This window comes from Podarcis vaucheri (assembly GCF_965113315.1).
Source record: "Podarcis vaucheri genome assembly, chromosome: 2".
NCBI classification, from domain to species: Eukaryota; Metazoa; Chordata; class Lepidosauria; order Squamata; family Lacertidae; genus Podarcis; species Podarcis vaucheri.
The window spans coordinates 83383103-83410351 of NC_138760.1; the positions used below are offsets into that span (position 1 = coordinate 83383103).

The 27249-nt window shown below is 40.3% G+C and overlaps 1 protein-coding gene across 4 annotated transcripts in view; it reads left to right on the forward strand.

Moving 5' to 3' along the window:
- PPARG (peroxisome proliferator activated receptor gamma) overlaps positions 1-27249 on the forward strand; it is a 61206-nt gene that overhangs the window by 19172 nt on the left and 14785 nt on the right. For 3 of the 4 annotated variants that reach the window (XM_082211966.1, XM_082211969.1, XM_082211968.1), the window contains 4 exons: positions 17890-18120; positions 18837-19006; positions 20012-20150; positions 25958-26157. In XM_082211966.1, the coding sequence (XP_082068092.1) occupies positions 17898-18120; positions 18837-19006; positions 20012-20150; positions 25958-26157 (732 nt within the window). In that variant the 5' untranslated portion in view covers positions 17890-17897. Of the gene's footprint in view, positions 1-14394; positions 14419-17889; positions 18121-18836; positions 19007-20011; positions 20151-25957; positions 26158-27249 lie in introns of those variants that run through there. The other variant, XM_082211967.1, reaches the window with a different exon arrangement.

The following is a 27249-nucleotide window of genomic DNA, read 5'->3' on the forward strand; positions in this document are numbered from 1 at the left end:
CATTAATGGTGGAGTCATTAGCTTCCTAGATAGACACTTTGAATAATCATATTGATGATATGATAATAGAAGCACATTCAAATTATAAGTTGCCCACTTTTAATATTTAAGTCATGCTCTGGCTATATTATCGATTTACATCTGTACTCCATAATTTAGTCTTATGATTTACATTCTTATGATTTATGTTTTGGAGTAATAATAATAATTATAATAATGCTTGCCTTGTGCAAAGTATGTGAGTATTTTAAGAGCGTCACATATGTGATTGCTGTAATCCTTAGCAGCCCTGTAAGCTAGGTCAGCATTATCCCCACGAGGCAGATGAAGGGAAAGTGCCTTGCCTCAAGTCACCTAGTGGCTTGATAGAAGAGGAGAGATTTGAACTGAAGGCTCCCATTTCATGGCTTTGTCTCAGTGCTACTATGCTACACTAGTTCTCTGAGCTACTTATTAAACCATAATCAGCCATGCTTGAAGGTACTTGTTAAACCATAAGCTCAAGTCTGCTCAAGTCTCATAGTCGTCTCGTTGTCCAGGTCTCAATTCATGCCTTGTCGTGTGTCATGTCTTGACACCCACCGCAGACAGTTTTGTAACATTCTTCCAATACATAACCATACTGTCTTCATGTGCTCATGACATAATCTGTTCCCTTGCCCATGCTGTGCTTTGCTTTCTGGATGTGGTAATGAAATGCATGTCTTTTTCCACTTGCACGCCTACCTACTTCGCTTGAGCATGATCAAAAGGAATGCATGTCGCTGTCTAGTGGAGTGGTACATTTCCTCTTAGCTGTGTTTAAAAAGTTTATTTTAACATAATTAAATCCTTTCATGGGCTTGTATGTATCGTAAGAGCAGGAAGATTTCTTGCCATTTATCTTCCTTGGTCTATTGTTTCAATATTATTACAGACATCATCTGATCAGCCAATGAATTTTTTATGCTCTTTGTTCGTGAGCAATTTTAATTTTAAAATTTTGTTAGTAATCTGACTGCCCCCTGCCAGCTCTTCCAAGTAATGAGGCAGTTCCTATCCTATGGATTAACTTCAAGAATAATTCCTCCTAAATATGAACAGATATACTAACGACATTTGAAGGCAGTGAATGCTACAGGTGTAGCAATCCTGGAGAAATATCAGATCATACATAGTGTTCTGACTTCATTACTGGTGTAGCTTGAATCAATTTTTTTAACATCCGATAGCCAGTCACTTATGATTCATTAGTTTATTGATTCATATGAACACCTTCCTTTCTGGTGTTATCTCAATAAACAAATTTGCATTGTACAAGAGCATTCGCGTATTTAAAGCAGTGGGTTATATCCAAGAGCTGGTTCATTGATGCACATTCATTACAAAATATAAAATGGTAAGCTTTTAGCCTGGTTGCTGTCCAGAAAGGCATAATTTTTTTCTTAATTATATTGGAAGTGTTAGCTAGCTAGATTCCAGGATTTGTGTGCTTATTTTACTGATCCCTTCTTCCCTTGGCCTCAAGTTCCTTGTACACGCTTACCTGGACACATTGCAAAGTCCACCTTATCATTTAAAAGTTGGACTTCGCTGCGTGAAGGGCCAAGACAGAGTGATTGTCTGAATTTCCTATTTCAAGGTCAACTGAAAAGTTCCAAAAAAGGACTGCCCTTGCTGAAAACCACATGTTTCATGGAAATCATGTGAGAGCTCTTACATTTGCCTTATTTCACAAAGGACAGGAACGACAGGATGTGGGATGCTGCTGCCTCTAAGGACCCATCTTGGATATAAAATGGTTCCAGTTGGAGAGTTGTATATGGAAGGAATGCAGGAAGTGTACTATTCCTGGTCTTCTGCTTTTGCTTTCCAGTTGCAGTCGGGATCACCCATGGATCCATCCAGAGTTTATTTTAGGGCATCTTCTCAAGTGTAGATAGCATATCCTACAAGCTTTTCAAACGAAGAGTTTTGAGTGGGGCTTTCAATAACTGCCTAAGCTATTCCCCTGCTTCCTATGCTCTTTGTCATTGCTCTTTAGGATGTCAGATGCTGATTCAGGGGTTGTAATTTTTTTGGTCTGTTGAGGAGCCAAACAGCACAGTCACTCCATTACGCAATACGCCCCCACTAGAACCACATGACAATTAGCAGCAGTACCAGGCATGCTTCAGGGGTAACAAAAAGTCAGAGTGAGAGTTTCATAGTTCCTCATGTAATTCTTCCTTCAGGGGGGAAAATGATGGCAGTGTATTTTTAGATTGCAGAAATCCTGCCCCATAAGTGAAAATAGACTTTACATCTTCCAGATCTTCTGCCTTTATGGTATGTGGCCACACAATGTTCTGGTAAAATGATAGCCAAGCAAATACTACATCACCACCTCCTACTTTGTATGCTTCCCAAAGCAGGCTGAGGTGAACAATTTTGAGTTTCACACAGAAGCAGTGCACCTGTCCCAGTGTAAAAGTTCATATGGAATAAATGCCTTACAAAAGTGTGCCTTGCGGCATTCTCAAAATACTGTGTCTGTGCTGCGTAAAATATATACTACAAAACTCATTAAACAAAACTGACACGTGTCAAAATGAGATGTTTCAGCTTTAAGTGGAAAACCACAAAATAATATGTACATGCAATGGAAGGGAACTAAATTCTACCCTTTTTCTTCCTTCCTTACTTACTTATACTAAGCAGGTATTGCAGTATAATTTATGTTAAAAAAACCAAGCTCCATTCAAATTACTGATCCTACTCCTCCAAAGCCTTGACTTTCGGCATGTTAGACAAAAAGGGCACAGAAACAGAGACTTCCTCCTTTTGTGCTTTTCAAAGAAAATACATGGACTTTTGCCCTTTGCATATTTTGTAAGAATTCTGGGCAAGGAGATGACTCAGTGTCTTGGTAGCAGAACATATAACCTTTAAGTTCAAAAGCCAAGCGTTTACATCCTGAAATATGCATAGGTTGAAATCTTCAAGTCTCTTTATTATATCATCCTTTAAGAAGATTTCCCCTGTGCATGACAATATTTTGAAATCCCATTACCCAATGTTAAATTTCCAGTGTATAGACTTCATTAAATAATTCCTAACAGAAATATCTACCTCACTGTTATATTTTTTTAGTGTGGCTGAAGAACAAGCTCACATGGCCAATCAACTTGGATTTTCATCCAAGGCTTCATCCAGTTGTGCTACAATTACAAATACAGAATTACCATTAAGGAAGAACAGGATTTGCAGCCAAAACAAACCTCTAGAAAGCAAAGGATGTTTAGGTACAACCAGCTCTGCCTCTTGAGACGTCAGTGGCGCTGTTGATCAAAACCTAAATCTTTCTGCTGTTAATCATGAATTTAAAATTATTGATAATGAATTAAGAATAAATAAATAATATGCGCCACTTTTTCCACAGTAGGCTGTGTGCAAAGCAGTTCACAAGAAACATCATCTTGTTAGTAAAATACAACACCACATTGGGGGACACACACCACAATTTGTTATAATACTTATTAACACATTAAGAGCATAAGAAGATCCCTATTGGCTGGATCATGCCATAGCTCCATCTAGTCTGGTTTCCTGGTTACCACAGTGACCAACCAGGTGTCTATAGTCCACAAGCAGAAAACTTGCATGATTGTGAGCAGGGCAGTACACTATAGACTGCATAGTGGCTTGCACTATACCCTTTCTACATTTTTGCAAACCTACAAATAAGTGTCTCAGGAACAGCTTCATAATCTGTTTCAGGCTCCACTTACTAAATTTTTACAGGACCACCCCAATAACATGGCTTTGGGTGTGGCTCACAAACATAAGATGATAAAATGCAGTTAAAGCACAGTCCTAAAACAACAAGATATATAACACAGTAACAACTTCAAGCCTATAATTTCCAATAGAGAAAATAAACCAAATGACTAAAAAGAATTCATAACATGTAAACCAAATTGGGGGGTGGGGGTGGGGGGTGCTGATTTACTCAGTAGAGTGTCGAATTCAGAGAAGCCTGGGTTTACATCTACAATGAGACATGAAATTCACCTGTGACCTTGGGCTAGTCATCATCTCTCAGCCTGACCAGCTTCACAAGGATGCTGTGAGGGTGGAAGGTTCTGTGTGCCATTCTGAGATCTTTGGAGGAAGGGTAAGATAAAAATGTAAGACTGAATGGCAGGTGATGACAATGTTGTTGCAGGCAGAGTGATCTGTGTCACAAGTAGTTAGTTCTTCTACAAGTGGAAACATTGATCTCCCCCTGATTTAATCATGATGTTAAAACCTGCATATATAATGCAAAACTGAGCTTAATTGCATGCCCTGAATTGAAGAAAGAGGGAAATATTGTAATACTTCTATTCAGAAAAGGAGCTAAATTACACCTGGTTCGACATTAGTATAGAATTTGCAAAGCTTCAAGAGTTCCCATTTTAAGCTGAGACGGTAGAACAAGAGACTCTTAATCTCAGGGTTGTGAGTTCAAATCTCACATTTGGGGGAAAAGATTCTTGCATTGCAGGCAGGGATTCAGCTAGATGACCTTTGTGATCCCTTCCAACAATTCTATGATCCCCAGTGCTTATGCATTCACAGTTAGTAGAGTGCTTTATCTACAGCCATTTATGCATATAGTTACCAACTGAGGTTACAACTATTCATTTGATGAAGTTTGTCCATGGAAGTTTGTGCTATACCGAATGTCTTGGAACTATTTCTCATTTTCACTCTTTTTCACAAAGCAACATCATTTTAGTTTAGACTCACCGCAGTGGAAGTAGATGAATCTCTCTCCCTCTCCCACATATGCAAACAAGGTACAATAAACACAAGGTGATTTCTGCCCATGTGCATGTTAATACAAGTTGGCATTTGTTACAAGGGATTTGTTTGGTTCAAAAGTGCAGTTGCATGAAATGGCTTTGGTTCATCAACAAAAAGTGGCTAGTTTGTTTTTCTTGAGATTGTGCAGGTGAGAAAATAAAGGCTTGTTAAGGGGAAGTCTTATCTTTCTGTGCACTCTGCTAGCACATGCTTTCATGTCAGTTGTACAGGTTCCTCATGGACTTCTGGGTGAAAGCTGACAGGTATTGGGGAGATGCCAGTTCAGAATGATACATTCAGGGATGGTGCCACAAAAGGGGAGAAGCTGGAATTAGGCACACAGAAATTAAGAAGAGTCAATCAAAAAGATGAAGGTGACATAGGAAATATTGCTCATATTATCAGAAACCCAGCTCCCCAGTGAAAATTAATGAAGAGTTTAGATTTGATATCCCGCTTTATCACTACCCGAAGGAGTCTCAAAGCGGCTAACATTCTCCTTTCCCTTCCTCCCCCACAACAAACACTCTGTGAGGTGAGTAGGGCTGAGAGACTTCAGAGAAGTGTGACTGGCCCAAGGTCACCCAGCAGCTGCATGTGGAGGAGCAGGGACACGAACCCGGTTCCCCAGATTACGAGTCTATCACTCTTAACCACTACACCACACTGGCTCTCTTTTTTGCCCTTTCTCTTTTTTGCTCTTTCTCAGTTGCTTTGCAGTACTGTAGCTTTAGCTTTAGCAGACATTAAACTAATGTATACAAGTTAACCACATAAACTTAGCATCATAGATATTTCTGAAACAGTGTTAGGAACCCTGAAATACTGTTCCATGGTGCAGCAATATTTTCAGTTTGGACATCTCTGATATGCAATTGGCATATTTAAATAATAGAAATGAAAATTTATTGATTCTGCTTTAGAACTCTTACCTGTGAAATAAACCCATTTATCTGAGTTCTTCTAAGGTAAAGGTATACTCATTAGAAAAGCGGATCTTCAGTTTATGGAAAAATGAATAAAGAATTTCCTTCATGTTCAATCAAATGAGCTTGAAATGACAAGTGAAATTGATTAAAATAATAGGTACTCCTCTCTGTTTCATCTCATTAAATACTAGTAGGTAACTAATGTAAAGGTAAAGGGACCCCTGACCATTAGGTCCAGTCGTGGCCGACTCTGGGGTTGTGGAGCTCATCTTGCTTTATTGGCCGAGGGAGCCGGCGTATAGCTTCCTGGTCATGTGGCCAGCATGACTAAGCCACTTCTGGCGAACCAGAGCAGCGCACGGAAAGCAGCGCACCTATTTATCTACTTGCACTTTGACGTGATTTCGAACTGCTAGGTTGGCAGGAGCAGGAACCAAGTAACGGAAGCTCACCCTGTCGCAGGGATTTGAACCCCCGAGCTTCTGATCGGCAAGTCCTAGGTTCTGTGGTTTAACCCACAACACCACCCACGTCCTTCAGGCAACTAATGTATTTGCAAATGTATTTGCATGCAATCCTAAGCCAAACCCTTGTTTAGTACAAACGAGAACACCTGCAGGCTCCCAGAGAGGAAGCTGAGGCACCATTGCTCCTTCCTGGTTGTTCTGCTGCTGTGCTGTGTTAAGCCATGGTTTGGTTTAGCATGCAATCCAAGCCTGTGTTTGTGGTTTAGCTCTCTCCAGACAACCCACAAGATGCAACTAAGGCTTGTCATATGGCTTCCAGCTTGTGGTTTATCTAGGAGAGCTAAAACATGAGCCCAGGTTTGAAAGTCATGCTAAGCCAAAGCATGACTTAGGTCAGCAGAAGAGCAGAGTGGTTGTGATCTCTTCTGTGAGATCCCACACATTTGATCCTTCCCACTCTGCCATGATTTGGCTAGCTGGTATGAGTTTTGTAATCATAAAAACTGACCTCTGAGTGAAAACCTTTGCTCCAGCTGGCAAAGATCAGGAACTAATTGTGTCATGCTACTAAATATGGAACTAGGTCTCCTTCTGGCACATTAATGACACATTAATGGCACAATTTCAAGGGAAATACTTTTTTTAAAAAAATAAGTAAGACATACTGTTAAACTCCACTCTTCCCCTTCCCCTTTGACATTGGCACTAAGCCAAGCTAAGTGAGAGATGCTTGAGATGCAAGATCACCTCTCCCCACCTGTGCAGTCTCACTGATGTTAGAATTAGGCACTCCACGTGTGTGGGCAGCACACAGACAACAAATATGGCTGCCACAAGTTTGGGCCTACATTAAAATTTAGCTGATCATAGTATGGCTTTGCTCCAAAGACTTGAAATCCATTAGGACTTGAAATTTGACTTTTGACTTCTTTACACATTATGTTTTTAGGCATACACACAAAAATGTTTTCAATGTAGAATGTGACAAAACAGGCATTGTGAAAATATGTGCATTATACTTGTACAATCGTCAGGGAGCTAGGGTTAGCCAGAGCTTCCTTGGAAGCGTACGTTCAGTGTCAGACAAATGTTTGTTGATATGTAATGTGTGAAACAAATATTTATTGGGGATTAAAAAAAATTATGTATGTCTGGAGATGCAGGCACCTGGAACTATAACACTAGCATAGCCATAGCATTTTTCCAGATCTAACTTGGACACCTGCTATTAGCCAAAATTTAATAGACCTGGGAGATCTGGTCATAGATCTGTATTACCTCATTTAGTTCGGCTCTAAGTAGGCATGTTGGGTAACTTGTGATCTTCCTGAGTAGCCACAAGCCAATTATAGCCAAAAGTAAAGTCATAAAGGCTGCTGTTGTGCCATCATAAACAAATAAAATCTTTAAGCTTGTTAATTATTGAGTTGAGTTTACCACACCAAATTCCTGAGCTACTTATGTGGAAGCCAGTTCTCTTAAAACTGAAAGGGGGCAATCTTCAAATAAAGAAGATAAGGATATTGAAATGATTTGCAGCCCAACCCTAAGCGTGTTTCATCAGGAGTTCAGCTGGTGTGTTTGGAACTGGTGAAGTAGTACTTAATATTAATTATGTCAAATTATTTCCCTCGCATGTAGACTGAGTAGCTAACAAAAGTATTACAATGACTGTAGGATACTTTGACATCTGTGCTGTACTTATAAGAGACCTGCAGGCCAAAACATGTCCATTGTAAAAAAAATCCATAAAGTTTAACACAGAATTACAAAATCAGTAAAACAAACACTTTTACTTGTCTGCCTGCCCACACATACTGTCCAATACAATCCTGTTTGCATGGAAATAAGCCCTGTTGAGTTCAATAGTACTTGTTGTTGTTTAGTCGTTTAGTTGTGTCCGACTCTTTGTGACCCCATGGACCAGAGCACGCCAGGCACTCCTGTCTTCCACTGCCTCCCGCAGTTTGGTCAGACTCATGTTTGTAGCTTCAAGAACACTGTCCAACCATCTTGTCCTCTGTCGTCCCCCTCTCCTTGTGCCCTCAATCTTTCCCAACATCAGGGTCTTTTCCAGGGGGTCTTCTCTTCTCATGAGGTGGCCAAAGTATTGGAGCCTCAGCTTCATGATCTGTCCTTCCAATGAGCACTCAGGGCTGATTTCCTTAAGAATGGAGAGGTTTGATCAATAGTACTTACTCCTGTGTAAATGAGTATAGGGCTGCAATCTAAGTTAGTCCTGTGTTTGTTTGTTTGTTTGTTTGTTTGTTTATGTTTATTTACAACTAAGTGGTGACTATTTGCAAGCATGGTTTAACAACATTTATACCGTAGTGTGGAGATCGTGTGATTGAACACAGATACTTTAGTGCTATGGAAATCTTATATTTAGTAACACATGCTTGGAATTAACTATGTTTTTAAAAAGTGTAGGCCAGTTTTAAGATTTACTAATTAGCAGTTGTATTTAAACAGAACATTCAAATGGAACATATCTTTAAGGCTGTAATCCTATGCATACTAATGGGAAAATGGAGTAAGGATTGCAGAGTCACTTGGGAGAAGGACTTACTGAATTCTGTGGGACTTACTTCTGAGTAGATAAGGATAGGATTGCACTATAAGTAGCTTTTGGCAGTGGGGTTGTTTTCCTTTTATCACCTTGTTATTCCAGATGCTGAACTGTAAGTAATAGCATTTTATTTCTTGAAAACAAACTGATCTTAGGTGAGTGATAGGCAGATTTTTACATCTCTGACCACCCATCCAGTACATGCTCAAAGCATTCAAATTCCACATATTTTAAAGCAGCATGATAGTGCAATCCCATACATGTCCGCTCAGAAGTAAGTTCCATTGAGCTTAAGGTAAGTGTTATAGGAGTTCAGTCTTAGCAAAATACATAGGATTTCAAGCTGCCTACCTCTGAGTTGAAGTATGTATTTTCTCTTAACCTCCTCTCTCCAAAATACAGAATTTAGACCATTGTGCATTATTTGAACTTTTTGAGCCCCTGTAAACTTGTAGAAAATGCAAGAATTGTTTTGATATCAAAGAATTCTAAAGTAAGGAGCAGAATGCCAAATCACTGTATAATGTACACCCATAGGAAAATCCACAAAGTTCAGTGAGACTTACCTACCCAAGCAATAATGACTAGGATAACGTCATGAGTTACTATAAAATTTACACCAGTGAAGTCCATTGGGTAGTTTTGAGCCTAATTTGCTTCAAAGGTGCTTATGGGGATATAAACTGGGATTCCCCTGTATATGCTACCCCATAACTTCTTGAAAGAAGAGCAGGATACCAATAAAGTAAATGAACAGATGAAGTTAATGTGTTTCTTTTAAAAAAAATGTGTTCAGCTGCATCTAATGTTTGGAATTGCTTTATAAAATTAATAAGTGAGCATTTTGTCTCCCTTCAAATGTGTGCTTGTTTCTCTGACAAAGAAGCTTCTTTTACTGATTCTGTTCTGTCTCACACGTGATTAACTTTCGTGATAATGCAGCTGGTCAGATCAAAATGATATGTTCTTACGCATGTTTCCTTTTAAAGCATATATATATAAAAAAAACATACCTTGGCTGAAAAGAGATTTCCATGTTGACTGCAAAGAAAAGAAAGACCTCCATCTATTTCAAACGAATGTGTTGGCTGTGTGTAGGGAGTACTAGTTAGGACTTGAATGACCTGACTGGCAAATCTTGCGCTTATCTGGCAAATCTTGCGCTTATCTTTGCAATATGTAAATTCTGGGACAAATTTTCCTCTTAAACTGTCTGTGAGGTTGCTGAAGAGCTGAAAAACAGGACGTTATCATTTGGATGGTATGCAGTCAGTTTAGGGTCGATTGCTGCAATATTCCCATAGTTGGTCATCTGATCTGATCTAGTCCAGCCTGGGGCCTGATCAAAATTTCAAAAGTAAGGAACTTTAATCCTAGGTTGTCCCAAAACAAATTAGACTTTAAAGGAGCATCAGTAGTCTCTGATTTGTTTCTCCACTTTTCTGGGCAAAATAGATTTTCATGGCTTCAACCTGTATCTTCCGGTGGTGAAAAGAGGCTATTGTGAGGCCTCTTCTTAAAAGGGCTTTCCAGGACCCAGCATCTTTCCAGTTTCTGCTCAGTGGCAAATCTCTATCTTGTGGACAATGTGATCAAACTGGTGGAGACTGTTCTCCAAATGTTTTCGGACAATCTCGTAGATACATTTCAACCTCCCTTCTGTTTGGTTCCTGTGGTGAATGATCTATGCTAAGTAATGGACATGATGAGCTGGATATTTTGATCTGTAAAAGATGCCCTCTCCCTCTCTTCTTTCTATTGGGGGGCACATGTAACTTTCAAAGTGCTGAAAAGGTACTTGGAGTTGGTCATGGGCTGAATTATGGCTAAGAAACTGAAGTTGTGGTCAGACAAGATAAAGTTCAGTAGGTTATCAACCCAAGAAAGTGGTGTTTCTTTTTTACATATGATGCCAGCAACCGAGAGAGAGGGGAGGGGAAAGGGAGAGGTGGCAGGGAGGTTGGCTCAGTGTAGGCACATTGGATTGGCTCCGCCACTGTGCCCACACCACACCAACCTCCCTGCCACTACACCCCTCTTGGTTATCAGCAGCGACTTCCACATTACGAAGCCGTACTCTGCCGGCCACTACCATATGGAGTTTAACTGTGTGCTGTACTACTGCACGATGGTTCTTCCCACGCTGTTCATGAGCTATTAATGAAACGGGCAGATTAAAAACCCATGTGCTGTTTCTTCCCCCAAAAATATTTTTAGTAAATAGTGTTTTGCCAGTCCTTTAGGTCAAGCATCCTTAATTTGTGAGTGTGATCCATCAAGCCAAACACAACCCACCAGTCCTGTACAGGCCCAGGGCTGTTGGAGAAACAGAACAATTATTTAGTCCAAAATAGATAAACATGCACTCACTAACACCCAGTTCCAGGACAAGGTTTTCAGAAGGCAATGTCAAGTTGACAGAGGGGGGGAAATATTTAGCCAACTAACGCAGAAAAAGCACTGTGCTACATATGGCTCATCGCTACTTGTACTTCAAAAGTACAACAGGTAAGAGGATGGCTGAAGATTGCAGTCGGGGACTTGCAGTGGAATGCTAAGCCTACAGATTAATATAGGCTATGCTTTTAATGTCAAGGTCTCAGAGTGAAGCATAAGTCAATCAATGGGACTTTCTTCCAGGTAAACATGGTGAGGATCTGTCATATGAATCTATTATAATTAAGATGAAGGAAGTACTGCAAAAAAAAACCCATTAAAACTCACTTGTCTCCTTTACACTGTTAATTTTGATTACTACCTGCAATTTGATCTTCAGTGAACTTTGACGGTGAACTCCTTTTCCTGTTTAAGGGCATAACTGAATGGGGTCAGATGTGTTCTGAGTTCACTGGTTATGCTCCCTCTGCTGACTCCGCAGCAGCACAGCAAAACAGCAATGGATAGGAAGAAGTCAGGAAGAAACGGTGCAAAACAGGAGCATAGAGGTTGACCAGACTTAAACAACAACATGGCACAAGGCAGACTATGCATACATAATGGTCCATGCTAGCTGGGTGGAACTGAAAGGAGTATGCAATGCCCTGTTTTCCAAGCTGATTTTAAATACATACATACATACATTCTGTATTCTTACCAAATGACAATTACATGATATTTACATTACTATAACATGGTATTATCTTTACTATATGAATTTTGAGTCTATGAAGATAGTAAATATATTTGCAGCATGCTATTGGCCTGCTGTGTGTAAGGGCAGATATGTACATAGGCTGTCTGGTACTAGCACTGCAAAATGGAAACTAGCACAGTACTGGCCTGCAGCTAGCACAGATGTGAAGCGGAAAGCCAGCCTCAGCCTCTCTCCCAATTCACCATCCCCAGGGCTCTCCCTTATGTCACCCTTATGATCAAATGGTTTTTAAAAAAAAACAGTTTGTATGTCATTGTCATAATAAAAATCAACATAAAACCATATACCCATCCTTATTATATTCTCTCTCTTTTTGCCTAGTTGTATCTCTAGGAATTTCCTTTTTTTGTAACTTTTCCTTTACTGGTTTTGTAAAAACAAGTATTAAATCAGGATGTTGTGTCTGCTTCTTTGTAACAGGTCTAGGGACAACATGCTGTACAGTATTTTCATCTGTTTGTAGGGAGGAAATGTCTAGAATGCAGTGCAGCAAGCCATTCAGGTTAACAGAGAGTAAGCATGGTTTATAGGTAATTTGTGAACAGGGATTGAGGGGGGGAGAGGTTGGTACCATGGTGATCTCTTAGTCATGATTCTTTTATTTATTTAAAATATTTATAAATCACCCTTTCCCCAGGCTAATTCACAACAAATGAATTAGATCAGGCTAATTCACAAGAAATATATAGACATCACAATGCAAACTGTTGCGAAGGAGAAAGTGTGTCTTTTCCCCCTCCTAAAGCTCCTTGTGAGAGAACTTTAAAAGTTCATGGCCAATATGCCCTGATCCTAATCCTACTATTCAGGACACTAGAAATTCTGTGTAAACTATAATATTAGAAACAACACTGGGGATGAAAGCTGACAACTCATCCAAGCAAATGTCAAATATCTTCATTAGGTTTTTGTGTATGTGTGCAAATATTAGTTGTTCCTATAGAACACTTTTAACTGCTTCTCTGTTACAATGCTCATCCCTATAAACCACTAAGAATTTTGTTGTTTACTACGTATCTGTTTTTCTTAATTCTTCACTTATTTAACAATATTTACATACTGCCTGAATGTAGGAAAATTGATTGTAAGCTGTTTATAAAGCCTCTAAGTGGTTTATGGCAATTTTAGGGTGTGTGCTCATCTTAAACTCTCTCTGTACATTCAGTGGCAGGATACTTTTGCAAGACAATTTCTATTACCCTTTGGCAGTTGGAGGGGGGAAAGACCCTTCAGATTATTAGAAACCAGGACTCCAATTTCAGGAGCCAGTATTATTATTATTGTTTATTTAAGTTCTAATCCTGCATGGAGCCAAATAATTGTTTAAAAATATTGGATGGCATCTAATTTTTAGAGAACCAGGTGCCTGAAACATTTCCAGAGAAATTAGTTTTTCACACCCATTATCTATATCTCCAGTTAAGTCTCCATTTCTACATTGTGTTAATCATTTGTTACATTTTATCTAGCCAGCTACTAGTTTTGATGTTCCTTCATCTATTTCCGTATAGGCTTTGGGATGATTAGCAAGCATAATAACTGTTGCTTTAGTGCATTGCTGAATAAAGCCTGCAGTGTTTTTAAAGAACAAGGTGTTCCTTTTTATTTTGATATAATGCTGTGCTCAGTAAATTACTTGCAGTAATTTCTAGTCATATAATTGCTGCAGGCACCTAGATGATCCCATTATGATACCGTCCATGTTCCAAGTATTTTATGCATTTTAAATAAATACACATTCTAATTTTATTTCTAGATAATTTCCAGATTTTTTTCTGATATGTGTCTGTATTATTGACACCCTAGTTCGTTTGCACCATTGCAGCTACCTGCTGCGCCACAATGCCATCATGTTTAATGACACCGGACTGCTTGACTAGCTGTACTCATTTCTAGTTCATTGCATTTTCTGGCACAAGGAGGCTGCAAACCTTTGGCCATAATTTTGGTATCGGACAAAATTTTCTCACTGAATACTTGAAACTTGGCCAAAAGGATGTGGTGGTCCAGATTGCTTTCCATCCATCATCACAGATAATTGTTTGTTTCTCAGATTGTGGTTTGAGAATGTTAAACCTATAGCTTAAAGTCCCAGTCAACAATTAATTTTAGACAGTAGCTATATTTTGAACTGTTTGAGGTCTGGGGGGCCAGCAGCAATGGTTCCACCCACCAACGTGCTCCTAGTGAAGTAGAGTTACAGGCAAAGAAGGGCTCTTGAACTGATTCCTCCTTTGTGTGATTAAGCAGTTTAGAAATGCTTATGGGTGAGTGAGTGAGTGAGTGAGTGAGTGAGTGAATGTCTTACCTTAAGATTCCATAAATGTCCTACTTCAAGCAAACACCTGACCACAATGGCAAATCTCTGTGACATTTGGACAAGCTGTGTTGCATCAATACGGGACTCTTGCAATGGCTGAGAAGAAAAGTGTGGTTGTGATGGAGCAGCAGATGATGGATCCCAACATGGATGGCTTCCAGGATGCAGTAAATCAAACAGTGGTGCTTTGATGTTTGTGGACAAGGTGGCAGTGCAGCTCACAGGACTCCATCCCCATCTTCCCACAAAGTTAAACTGACTTTATTTCATGGCTTTTCCTCAAAGAGTTTTGTGAAGATATTGAAAATTCTCAACTAAAGAAGTCCGCTTCACAGAACTGCATAATTTCTAGGCTCTAAAGAGATGGGGAGTGGCTGTAAAATCGCTTTAAGTTACTGCTTTGCAAGGAATCCTTTCATCCCTCCTGCTTCTTTGAGCTCCTGCTCCAGTTTTGCTTAAGAATGTTCTAGAATTAGTCAAGCTATCTTTGCTGAACAAGAGTACCACCAGTCAAAACTTTTGACTCAAAAGTATAACCTATACCAGACACAGGCAAACTCTTCCCTCCAGATGTTTTGAGACTACAGTTCCCATCATCCCTGACCACTGGTCCTGTTAGCTAGGGATGATGGGAGTTGTAGTCCCAAAACATCTGGAGGGCCAAGTTTGCCTGACCTATATGTTCAGGACTTTTACCCGAATAAAGAGTGTTGTAATCGCTTTTTAAAAGCAAAACAACAGTATTTTTCCAACTTTCTCCTAGACATGTTTACTCAGAAGAAAATCCCATTGGTTTCAGGGGAGTTTATTTCCAAAGTCGTATGCTTAGGATTGCAAACTTAAAGGCATGCCCAGACTCACCCAGGTCACAGAGGACATCTGCTGCCTTAGCAGTGGCACCAGCTACTGTGAAATGTTTGCATATGTCACAGAGGAAGTTAAAAGTTGACACAAGCCTCTCCTCCTTATTCTTATAACGTTATACATGATAAAATATTGCTGTATTTCTCGCCAAAAGCTGCTTAGAAAAAGACATAGTGGTGTTAGCTGGTTCAAAGTAAACAGAGTCAGACAGCTTTTTATTACATAAAGGTGTAAAGTCCACACATGCCAACAGGTCCCAAGTTCAAATGAAATACCCAAGCTAAGTAAGCCTCTCTTTTTTACTTCTTTTACTCCTTTTTTACAAGATTACTTCTAATCTTGGGTATTTTGTGGTTCTAATTCAACTCCTAGGGGTTGAGGTCCCTTTGCCCCCCCCATAAAATATTTGAGGGGACGGGCCCCCGATGTTGATGGGCATTGCCATTCAATTGATATGTGTGATCGATTATGTGAGGTGGGGCTTGCCCGGGTCCCCTGATATTTTATTCAAGTTGGCACCCCTGCCAAGGGGTTTGCCTGGGGTCTTCATATTTTTAGGCACCAGGCAAAAACGTTCCTCTTCAACTAGGCTGATTAATATTCTGCAGCCTTTTAAATGTGTCTGCGGGGAGTGGGGTGTTATTGTTTTGTTGTTTTGGTTTAATTATTTACTTGTGTTTTGCCTTGCAATTTATTCTGTAAACCACCCGGAGATCTTTTGATGAAGGGATGTATATACATTTAATAATGATGATGGTGTTAAAGTGGTAAAGTGTGTATGTTCAGAAAACCATCTAGGTGGTCTCAGCCTGAACCCTTTTCAATGTTATATATGTATTCTGGACTACGTTGCAGACTTCTTGTAAGCGTTCCTGAGAAGTACTTAAGCTGCCATTCTAACCCCACTGATGTGGAAGTAAGCCCCAGTGAATTCAGTAGGACTTATGTCTAAGTAGGGATGGTAAGGATTGTGTGGTAAATGTGCTTGAAATGCACACATATCAGGTGTGGGGGACTGTTGAGCCCCCTGAGGTATCTGAATTGCAATACAGTCATACCTTGGGTTGCGCGTTTTCGGGTTGCAGACCACGCCAAACCCGGAAGTACCGGAACAGGTTACTTCCGGGTTTCAGCACTCGCACATGCGCAGAAACACAAAATGACAGAATCGCGTCACGCATGTGTGCAGACGCGGCGCTGTGGGTTGCGAACGTGCCTCCCGCACGGATCATGTTCGCAACCTGAGGTATGACTGTAGTTCAGAAGATTCTGGAAGACCAAAGTTTCTCCACACATTCACTATATAAATGCTTGCTTTTATTATTGTTAAGTACGACGCAGCGTAACCATTTCCTTTTGCAATTCCCTGATTATTTTATTTTATTTTTCATCAAGGTTTGGTATTGTTCCAGATTTACTGCGTCAATTTGGAGATTCTTTTGCTAGGTGGCTAGAAAAATTATGTGTCTTTTCTCATGCCAGTAGTGAAACATATGAGGCAGCCTCATCTAGCCCAGCATGGTATTCTGTGGTGAGGTGCCTCATCACTGTCTCAGGCAGGCAGGGGAAGGGGGATTTCCAGCCCTGCTACCAGAGGGGAAAAAGAGATTATACAGCAGATAAATTAAAACCATCCAAGTCAGAATAAAAACCAGAGATAATAAAAATAAGTTCTCCTAACCAGTCCTATTTTGAGGCATGGGCTTTTTGCAAAAGTACATTTTGTTTTTAAAGAACAGCAATATATCACTCAGATCCTCACATTTTATTCAATGGAATGATGCAGCAAGTTTCCCTCAGGGTTTCTATGCCTCTTACTTTTTTGAGCTTGCGAAAACCAAAGTTGTGTTTTTGCCTTGCTATGTTCTCTGTTTTTGGTTAGCTGTGGATTGGCAATTTTCAGGGCACAAATGTTGGCTGGGATCCAAAGAACAACTGCTTATTATGTCCTATGTATGCTTTTGACTTGTTTCTTAAACAGTGCTCTCTTACCCAAGCTGCGTGGTAAACTTGCCTTTGCAAATGTGGGTTGTTTCAAAAGCCATTACACATCTGGCATGGTCATCTGTTGTTTGTTTGTGTGTGCGCACGCACGTGCGCGTGCCAAAGTATCTCACTTTGGAACATGGACTTTCTATTTTGATTTCATCTATTTATCTGTTGGGGTGGGGAAGAAATTTAATTATGTTTGCATTTAAAAGGGAACCTAATTAATCCACACTTTCTGAAGCAATATGCAAACTGAAAAACAGCCATCCTTTGAAATTTGCATGTCTTCAAATTTTGCAATGCAGATCGCCTACCAAGTAACGTCAACAAAAACGCATATGCTAGAGTAAAGTATGCGTCAAAAGCTATATATTACTGAAAATAATAACAAGCGGGTTGGACTAGATGATCCTCAGGATCCCTTCCAACTCTATGATTCTATTATTCTAACGTACTATATTAGAGGAAATTGCTTTGCAGAAATGTGTATGTTAGGCAAACCTGCGTACCAATATGTGTATATTAGTAGAAATTCACTGATGAATTTTCATGAGTACTTCTGATATGCAAATGCAGAGACCTGGACTTTAAAACTGAAAACATTAGAAGCTGAAATTGATATATCCACCCATCCCTACTTTCTGTGCATCCATTTTGCTCATCTTCTTTTTACTACTACTGTTTTCCCACTACATTGATTTTATGTTGGCCATGTTTAATTAAGGAACTATATTCATGTAGTCCCACCCCAAAAAAATCTCTCATTCATCTCTCTTTTGTTTCAGGGTTTACAATGGTTGATACAGAAATGCCGTTTTGGCCCATGAACTTTGGAATTAGCCCAGTGGACTTCTCTGGGATGGATGAACACTCACATTCCTTTGATATAAAGCCTTTCACTACAGTTGATTTTTCAAGCCTTTCTTCACAACATTATGAGGACCTTTCTCCTCTCACAAGAACTGACCAGATGACTGTTGACTATAAATACGACGTGAAGTTTCAAGAATGCCAGAGTATGTCAGATTTCAAATGTTTGGTTCCTTTTAGCCATTGGGAAGGGTTTACGGATCTTTCCTTTTCAATAGTGTATCTGAAACATAAAGCTCTCCCCTTTTGTTTAAACTAAATATAGTATATAGTCTATTTACATTTTTATATAAATGTATATAACTAGGATGCCTTTATTCTGATCAGGCCTACAACCCTGTATGTTTACCTCAGTTGAAACCACTGTTTGAATGAGATACCCAGTTCTGGTTTAGAGGCCAACTATGATTTGTGGCAATTAAAAATTTTCCAGGTTGCATGTCACAGCAAACTATGATTACTGCAGCTGTACTTTGCTGTAACATCTAGTCTGTACAAATTGTCAGCCAAGATGTTTACGATCGGAGTGGAGAGGAGAAGATAGAGGAAGAAATGGGTGTGTGAGTCTGAGGGCGAAACCATGATTTGGTTATGACACCTGACCTGGCCAGTGGTTTGTTCAAGACATGCCACTGAGTTAATGACTGAAATGATATTTGCCCCACACATTCCCAGCTCATAGTTCAGGCTGTTGACCTAATACCTTCTCCATAGCCCTTTGCTAGATGTGGCTGCTTCATAGGTACATTTAATTTATTGATTGCTAATTGTAACTAGATAGATCTGTTGCCAGTTTTGCCTATGTTGACAAGCATTTCAAGATTACAGTTAATTCCCCTTTAAAACTCTTTCTCTTGTTCAGATGAAATCAAGATGGAGCCTCCTTCTCCACCATACTTCTCAGAAAAAGTGCAGATGTACAATAAACCTCATGAAGAGACCTCCAATTCTCTAATGGCTATTGAATGCAGGGTTTGCGGAGACAAAGCGTCTGGATTCCATTACGGAGTGCATGCATGTGAAGGTTGCAAGGTAGGCAGTCTCCAGTAAAATTTGTCCCTTTTAAAAAGTTTTCTATCATTTCAAAACATTTATTCCTTTGCCATGATCTGAGATGCAAGATCACACAGCTTCTGATGAGTGAACAGGACATGGAACTTTCACATGTATTATCTGTTCTAAGCTGATTTCTAAGCTGATTTCAACTAGAAATGCCTTCCATTTCTAGTTGAAATGGAAGCTGAATCGTAATATTCTAAGGAGACAAAATGCATCTTCAGGTAGGAGTTCAACAGAAATAGGAGAGTGTCTCTCATACAGTCAAGGGCCGCCAAATAAACAGAAATCACACTTCTCACAAGACATCCAAAGCTGTTCAAGCTATAACATTTTTTTTTTTTTGTCATACATAGTCTTTCAAATTACAGAAATGCATTTCTTTAAAACAGCGCTGTAAATATTTTTTTAAAAATAGGTTTCTCCAAATTACTATTTAGGATATTATTTTTGCAAAGTTACAATCAATAAAATAAACAATTGTTACACCTAAAGTCAATATTTTTCTACTATGCTACATGTAACAAGTTCGTAACTTGTAGTTATGTAAATCATAGCTACCTCCAAGCCTGCATGCTTGTGATGGTAATCAGTGCTTTAAAAAAACTGTTTCGGGGTACTCTCATTTTCCTACTCATATTGAAATACTGCCCCTCAATGAGGCCAAACTTAGATACACAAAATGTTTAGGGGTATGTATCCCCCTGCATCCCCCCAGGAAAAAAACACTGATGGAAACATCCATTGAAACCAAGACAACCTTATTTTAAGTAAATATATTTTATAAAATACTTCGCTCTTCTGTTTGAACTTCTGAGCAATGGGTTGTTGTTTGTAATGTGAATAATTTCCCCTCACATATTGTGGCACAGGTATCTCTGGAATAAATGGATAGATGTTCATTTTTACAGATAAGGCAGGAAGCAATGGAAGACTCCTTATAACTAATATTTTCTCCCCATTCCTTCATGCCCATTGAAGGGTTTCTTTCGCAGAACAATCCGGCTAAAGTTAATCTATGATCGGTGTGATCTCAACTGTCGCATTCATAAGAAAAGCAGAAATAAATGTCAGTACTGCAGATTCCAGAAATGCCTTGCAGTTGGAATGTCACATAATGGTGAGAATATTGCTTTCTTCTTCTTCTTCTTCTTCTTCTTCTTCTTCTTCTTCTTCTTCTTCTTCCAGTAGTTTGGCATTATGACATGTATAAACAAGTTGTGTCACCTGCAGTTTCCAAACCATCTTCAAAGGCAGCCCCATGTAAAACACATTGCAGTAATCTAACCTCGAGGTTGCCAGAACATAGACAGCACAAGTTAGGTTATCCCTGTCCAGATAAGGTGAAGCTGATGGAAGGCACTTCGCACACCATTGAAGACATTTGAGCCTCAAGCAACAGTATGAATCCTGAAGTACCCACAAGCTACGTGTACAAACTTAGGTGTATGGCTGTAAATAAAGAGAGCCCAAGGGCCAGCTCACACAGGCAAATAGTTTCTATGTGACCCCACAGATAGAGCTTTGAGTAGGGAAGAGTATGATGTGAAGTGTTGCTCCTAGGATACACTCCCACTGTGGTTACTGGAGCTCTGTTTGAAACCCAGCAATCACAAAAACTGAAGCAGGACCATTAAGTGCTACTTCACACAGCAGCCCAAGCACAAAGTTCCTTCCAGAAAGAAGAAGAAACATGCTCACCAAGCCAAACAGCTGGTTGAGATCTGCATTTGTCAGTGATATGCTGTTATTTATGTGCCGTGCCTGTTGTACACAAGCAATATTTATCATTCTTTAAGTTCCCATCACTACTGCTGTTTTCTGTTGTTATTGCACCATCGTATTTCAGGCATACATTTAGAAATAAGCTGTATCCTTCTGTTTCCAATCTAATACATGGAATATAGAGGTTACTAAAAAAAATAAATGGGCAGCACAGGTACCACACATTTGGATAAAAGAAAATATGCTACATGAGCAGTGGACTATTTGTCATCAGTGCCTCAAATTCTATCACATATAGCTGTAAATTTGAGCATGGAAGTCTGTGGGGGGAAATTGATTTGGGGAGTTGTAGAAAAGTGGTGCGTAGGAAAGGACTTGAGCATCTTCTCTGCCTCCACCCCCACTATTATGTGTTGAAAATCTTCCGTTCCCACAGTGAGCAACATGTGGTCTTCCAGATACTGCTGAACTACAACTCTCATCATCCTTGACCATTGGCCTAGTTAGCTAAAGTTGATGGGCGTTGGAGACTGACAACATCTGGAAAGATGGTGGTCTTCTACTCCCACACTTAATGACCACAGTTTTAGATAGCTTAGTCTTTATTGTTGTGTGAGGTCCAAGCCAAGACTTAGTGTGCTGACGCAGGACATTTTAAAATACATCCTCTCTGTCCTTTAAGGTTATCTTTATAAATTCATGTGAAAATACCTAACATCAGAATCCTTGAGAGAAGAAATTATAATGAAGATTCTGGAGACTTTCCTTGGCAAAGCCAGATGAAAACAGGAATAGAATGTCATAACATAAAGACTTATGTAATTCAAAGAGAAAAGAATTGCAGGCATGACTGGGAAAATATAGTCAGTGTGGTTTTTGTTATTCTCATAATAAAATGCAGTTTGCTGACGCCAAAAGGAAATCTTAATTTGGTATGCTAATACCAACAAACAAATTGTTATGATAAATATTCTCTCAAATATGATTTTGTGTTTTGTTTTTTTAAGGACAAAAACCTTCGCAAATATTTTTGTAGAACTTCTTAGACTTCCACTGTTGTTAAGAAAAGCTTTTAAAAGATAAAACCAAATTACAGTGACTCCCGCTGAAACCTATGCTTCATACTAGGAATCAGAATGAAAAATGTAGCAATTCTTTAAAAGATTTGGCAGTAGTTTTATATCTCCGTCTCCTTGGTATGATCCACCAATTCTTGCAGCTGTCTGATAGCTCCCTGTCTTTCAGTGTGGACTGGAGATCTAGGCTGTTTCTTCATCATTGTGAGTGGGAACTACCGTATTTTTCGCCCTATAGGGCGCACTTTTTCCCCTCCAAAAATGAAGGGGAAATGTGTGTGTGTCCTATGGGGCGAATGCAGGCTTTCGCTGAAGCCTGGAGAGCGAGAGCGGTAGGTGCGCACCGACCCCTCTCGCTCTCCAGGCTTCGCGGACCTCTCCACAAGCAGCGGGAACGCTCCAGACAAAGCTAGCTGTTAAGCAAGTCATGTGGCTGCTGTGAGGATCTGCAACCCTGTTTCAAGTTACCCCGTCTCCACTCCCCTGTAGTGGCCCACTTTGCACGGAGAGATCACACCACTGTTCCTCCTCCTCCTCCTCTCTAGCCGGCAAAGAAAACATAGCACAATCCCTGGTTTAGTGTTATGTCTGAGACAGGGATTGTGGTTTGTTTCACTCCAAGCAGGCTGTGACCGGAAAGCCAAGAGCAAACCTTGGCACAACATGGTAGTTTATTATCAGTACAAGAAACTGTGATCTCTTGTTTGTATATAACAGGGATTATGATGTGTTTCCCTTGTTTGCTAGAGGGCAAGAACAAAGCGGGAGCCTTCTGTGCATTCATGGTAAACTTTTAAGTACTATTACTGTGACATGCAAACACTGTCGTACAACTTACTTATCCTTGTCCCTAAACCAGAACTTTAGCTGCTGCTGTCAAAGGACAAGAAGAAACACAGTATAATAATACTGGAGTAAGTTTTATGTTACATGAAAAGGGAAAGTACAGTACTTGACAATGGATTGCCATTTTCAGCTACAGGCCTGTGCCTTTTGTAATACCAAATGCCACCCTGACTGATAAATACGCCTCTCATTTCATGCTAGCTAGTTATCCAACAGGTTAACTTTCTCCTCACATGCTTCCCATTTATTGTATGTTTTTGCTAGGAAGAGCAAACACTGTGTAAATTGTTTGTGACTTCACTATTCGGAGTTACAAAGATACTGATAAATGTGCTACCTCAGATTTTCAGTGCAAGATCTGACCACAACATCACACTGTTAATAAAATGATAAAATCATAAAAGATCAGACTTTCCTACATTTGTATGGATTAATGCAAGCTTCCTCAACCTCGGCCCTCCAGATGTTTTTGGCCCACAACTCCCATGATCTCTAGCTTGCAGGACCAGTGGTTAGGGATGATGGGAATTGTAGTCTCAAAACTTCTGGAGGGCCGAGGTTGAGGAAGCCTGGATTAATGTATCAATTCCACTGGGTGTTCAGAAATAGCGTAGCATTGAAACTACTAGTTATAGACTAAAATAAATGATATTCATTACTATTTATAAGCAACGGGAAAGTTCTAACAAATTTTCAACTCAGCTGTGCCAAAACTCTTATTCATATTCCTAACGAACCTGAATGTTGAATACAACATAATTTTAACCTGACCATATTTTTCCATACGAGAACTTGCCATTTTAGGGTGGTAGCCTGATTGTCTGGATTTTCCATTAGCTATCACATCCTGTCCATCATCTACAGTTGCTTTCTATGACTTGAGAAGGGAAGCCACATGACACAATGCAACTTAAGCTGATCTCCAGCACCTGAGGTTTATAGCACTTACCTAGGAAATTCTCAGATTGTTAAAGGTGTAATGTGCTTTACTGTGAGTTTATTGCAGGCAAACACAGCAGGGCAGCTTAGGAACACAGGGGTTGTCAGTTGCCTGCTCTATTAAGGGCTATAAAGCCTAAGTACATGGAAATGTGTGGTAGAAATGAAGACTGTAAATAATACCGTCGCCACTTTTCGAAAGGGAAGCTCACAGCTCTTCAAGATACATAGAATACATACAGCTGAAACTGCAAAACATTCCACATTAGCACCATGTTGACAATTCCTCACTGTTTCTGGAGCACTAAGACCTCCTTGCAATGGTGGTACTTCAGAGGGAGAAGGCAGAGGTGCTCAGGGTTTGGAGTGCTGGTGAATGACCCACAACACCACAGTGGGCACTCTGCAGCACTACACTGAGGGACAATTCAGCCAGAATATTAGAGATCTTGGTGACCACAAAAACCCTATTGGGTCCAGACATAGCCAACAGACCATGGGTTAGCCACCCCTAGTCTATAGACTAAGGGCTACATTTTGGTTTCCTATGTCTTTTAATCCAACACTTTGATCACAGACATAATGCATGTACAATTTCACCCAGCAAGAACAAATTCAACCTATTTGGATGCTGAGATTTTCCACATGCAGGCTTTGGCTTAATGTATGAGGTTTGAGGATACGCAGTAAACCATTCCTCCCAACAGCAAAGCGTCAGGCAGCTTGACAATGATTTCTCACTGGCAAATGTTGTTGGCAACTGATGAAATGTATAGGCTGTCTGTGCAGGGGGGAAAGGATACTTCATGCTGGAGTCCAAAGCAAATATCAGTAGGCCATTTATTCAAAGGTTTCTATTGGAAGAAAGCATAGGGAGGGGATAGTTTTAGAAAGATGTCTAAATTTGCACCATACTAAGAGAGCCTCTGCTCCCTGTGGAGCTGCTAGGCCCCATTCAGTTCTAATGGTGGTGTGAAGAATTGATCCCCAAAGTAATAATAATAATTAATTTTATTTATATCCCGCCCGCCCCAGCCAAAGCCGGGCTCAGGGCGGCTAACAACAATAAAATTGTACAACATTCTAAAATCATTCCATTCTAAAATTAATTCAAATCAAATTGATGGCAACCATTGGGCTAGAGTTCTGTGAAGACTGCCAAAGGAGGGAGTCAGGCTGTGCCCTGACCAAAGGCCTGGTGGAACAGCTCTGTCTTGCAGGCCCTGCAGAAAGATGTCAAGTCCCGCAGGGTCCTAGTCTCTTGTGGCAGAGCGTTCCACCAGATCGGAGCCACAGCTGAAAAAGCCCTGGCTCTGGTTGAGGCCAGCCTAACCTCTCTGTGGCCTGGGATCTTCAGGATGTTTTTGTTTGAAGACCGTAAGTTCCTCTGTGGGACATGCCAGGAGAGTACCCAGTACCCAGACTGAAATGGCTGGAGATCCAGGAGGTGCTCCTTCTTGGAAACAGGGGTCACTGAAAGCCAACTATGATGGAAATAAATCAGTGTCCATCCCCGGTGACAAGCACTGAAGCAAGCCGCTGATCAAAGTTTTCCTTGTGTTTGGGGCCATCAGAGGCTCTTTCCAGGTGTGAGGAAAATGCTGCTTCTGACCCAGCAACATGATGTAACCAAGGGTGTGTTGAGTGCTCACATACTAAAAATAAATATATAAATAAAAATGGCCCTCGGAAACTGTGCAAAGTTGCTGTGCAGTGTATAGGGAGATAATGTTGGACACCTCATTTATCAAATGTCTAATCTAGCATACTCCCACAGCCTGACCACAATTCATCCTCCCACTTTTCCCTCCTTTATTTCAAGAGACTTATTTTCAGAGACGCTTAAGATTCAGAGAGGCTTAAATTTGTTTATTGGTACTGATGTATTGATGTTTGACGGCTCTGATGAAGGCCAGCCTAATCATGAGGCGCTGGCAACACCAGTCACTTGGACACCCAACTGCCAAATACACATGCCCTTGAAATGAATTGGAGCCTCTCTATTCAGGCTCCTAGTCAAATGAACAAAATACCTCTAAATTTTCCTAATTAACCACACAACTTGTTGCAGGCTTGTGATCTCAGGTTGCCAAGCCCAGATGCTCTCAGGTACTGGTCTATGAAGCTCTATCACGGCCTGCACATTTTATGGGTTTATCAATATGTTTCCATTCTTTTTAATACACTTTCCCCATTTTTTAATTTAAGAATCCATCTTGAAAAGCTGTAGAAGGAGACTTTGCCTATACAAATAGCATTTGCAAAGAGTTTTACAATTGCATGTTAGCTGCGCTTCATTCCTGTTGTAACATTTTTCCTTTCCCTGCTCTCCTTTCTTCAGCTATCCGGTTTGGGCGAATGCCACAGGCTGAGAAGGAGAAGCTCTTGGCGGAGATTTCAAGTGATATCGACCAGCTAAATCCCGAGTCTGCTGACCTGCGGGCCCTTGCCAAGCTCCTGTATGATTCATACATAAAGTCCTTCCCGCTAACCAAAGCTAAGGCGAGGGCGATCTTGACAGGAAAGGCAACAGACAAATCGGTTAGTTCTCTCTGCTTCCTATTCTCTTTTTCGGGCAAATGATTTACCATACTAACGGATCAGTATTTTATGTTAGTTTGTTTTTAAAGCCTCCTGCATTTGGCAATTACATCTTTCAAGCTAGGAAACACAGGAAATGTTTTTAGATAGGATAAGTAAACATTATTTGAATAACCTAATAAAATATTTGAATGCAGTACAAGAATGCGAAGGTCAGCATAACCTTTTGGACTTGCTGAGCCCCACTTCTTCCTGTCCCGTCACCCTGTTTTCCATAGGTTATCTCCCACATTAATCCAGCAGGGCTATCCAGTAGAGAAGATGCTGTAATACTTATTTCAAACATCCTGAGCATCGTATGCTGCCTATGCAGACCAGGTCCCTAAAGATCCATTCCTAGGCAGCTGTCGCTTCTGGCCTTCCTTCCTTGTGATTCATGCTGGTACTGCCGCCAGACTTTTGCAGAGTGTAACACTTTATACTAAAATCCAACATTTATTCTTTCTTCAAATTGTGCACCTTGAGTCAGCTCATGTCTTTTTCCTCACAAGAGAGGTTTTATTTTACTGAGGAAAATCGGTAAAAGGACTGCTCCATTTGCGATCTGAGGTGCTGTGTTTGTTCCAGTGGGGTACTCGAGGCTCCGGCCTGCAACAGGCTTCACTCTTGTCTCAACGTAAAAGAAGAGCACAGGCATTTCTACCTCTGGAGCTTCACCCATCATTAAAATTATCCTCTCATGGAGCTCTTGTTATTTCTCACTGCAAGTGCTTTGTAAAACTGCAGGTGCCAAGCACTGTCTTAAAACTAGATGCATATTCTCCCTTCTCTCACACATAAACCTTTTCTAAGTTAATGCTCACTGCTCTGCATAGGTGCATTGCCTAAAACAGGCATGGGCAAACTCGGCCCTCCAGATGGCTTGGGACTACAACTCCCATCATCCCTGACCGCTGGTCCTGTTAGCTAGGGATGATGGGAGTTGTAGTCCCAAAAAATCTGGAGGGCCGAGTTTGCCTATGCCTGGTGTAAAATCAAAGGAAGTACCGTATTTTTTGCACCATAACACTCACTTTTTTCCTCCTAGAAAGT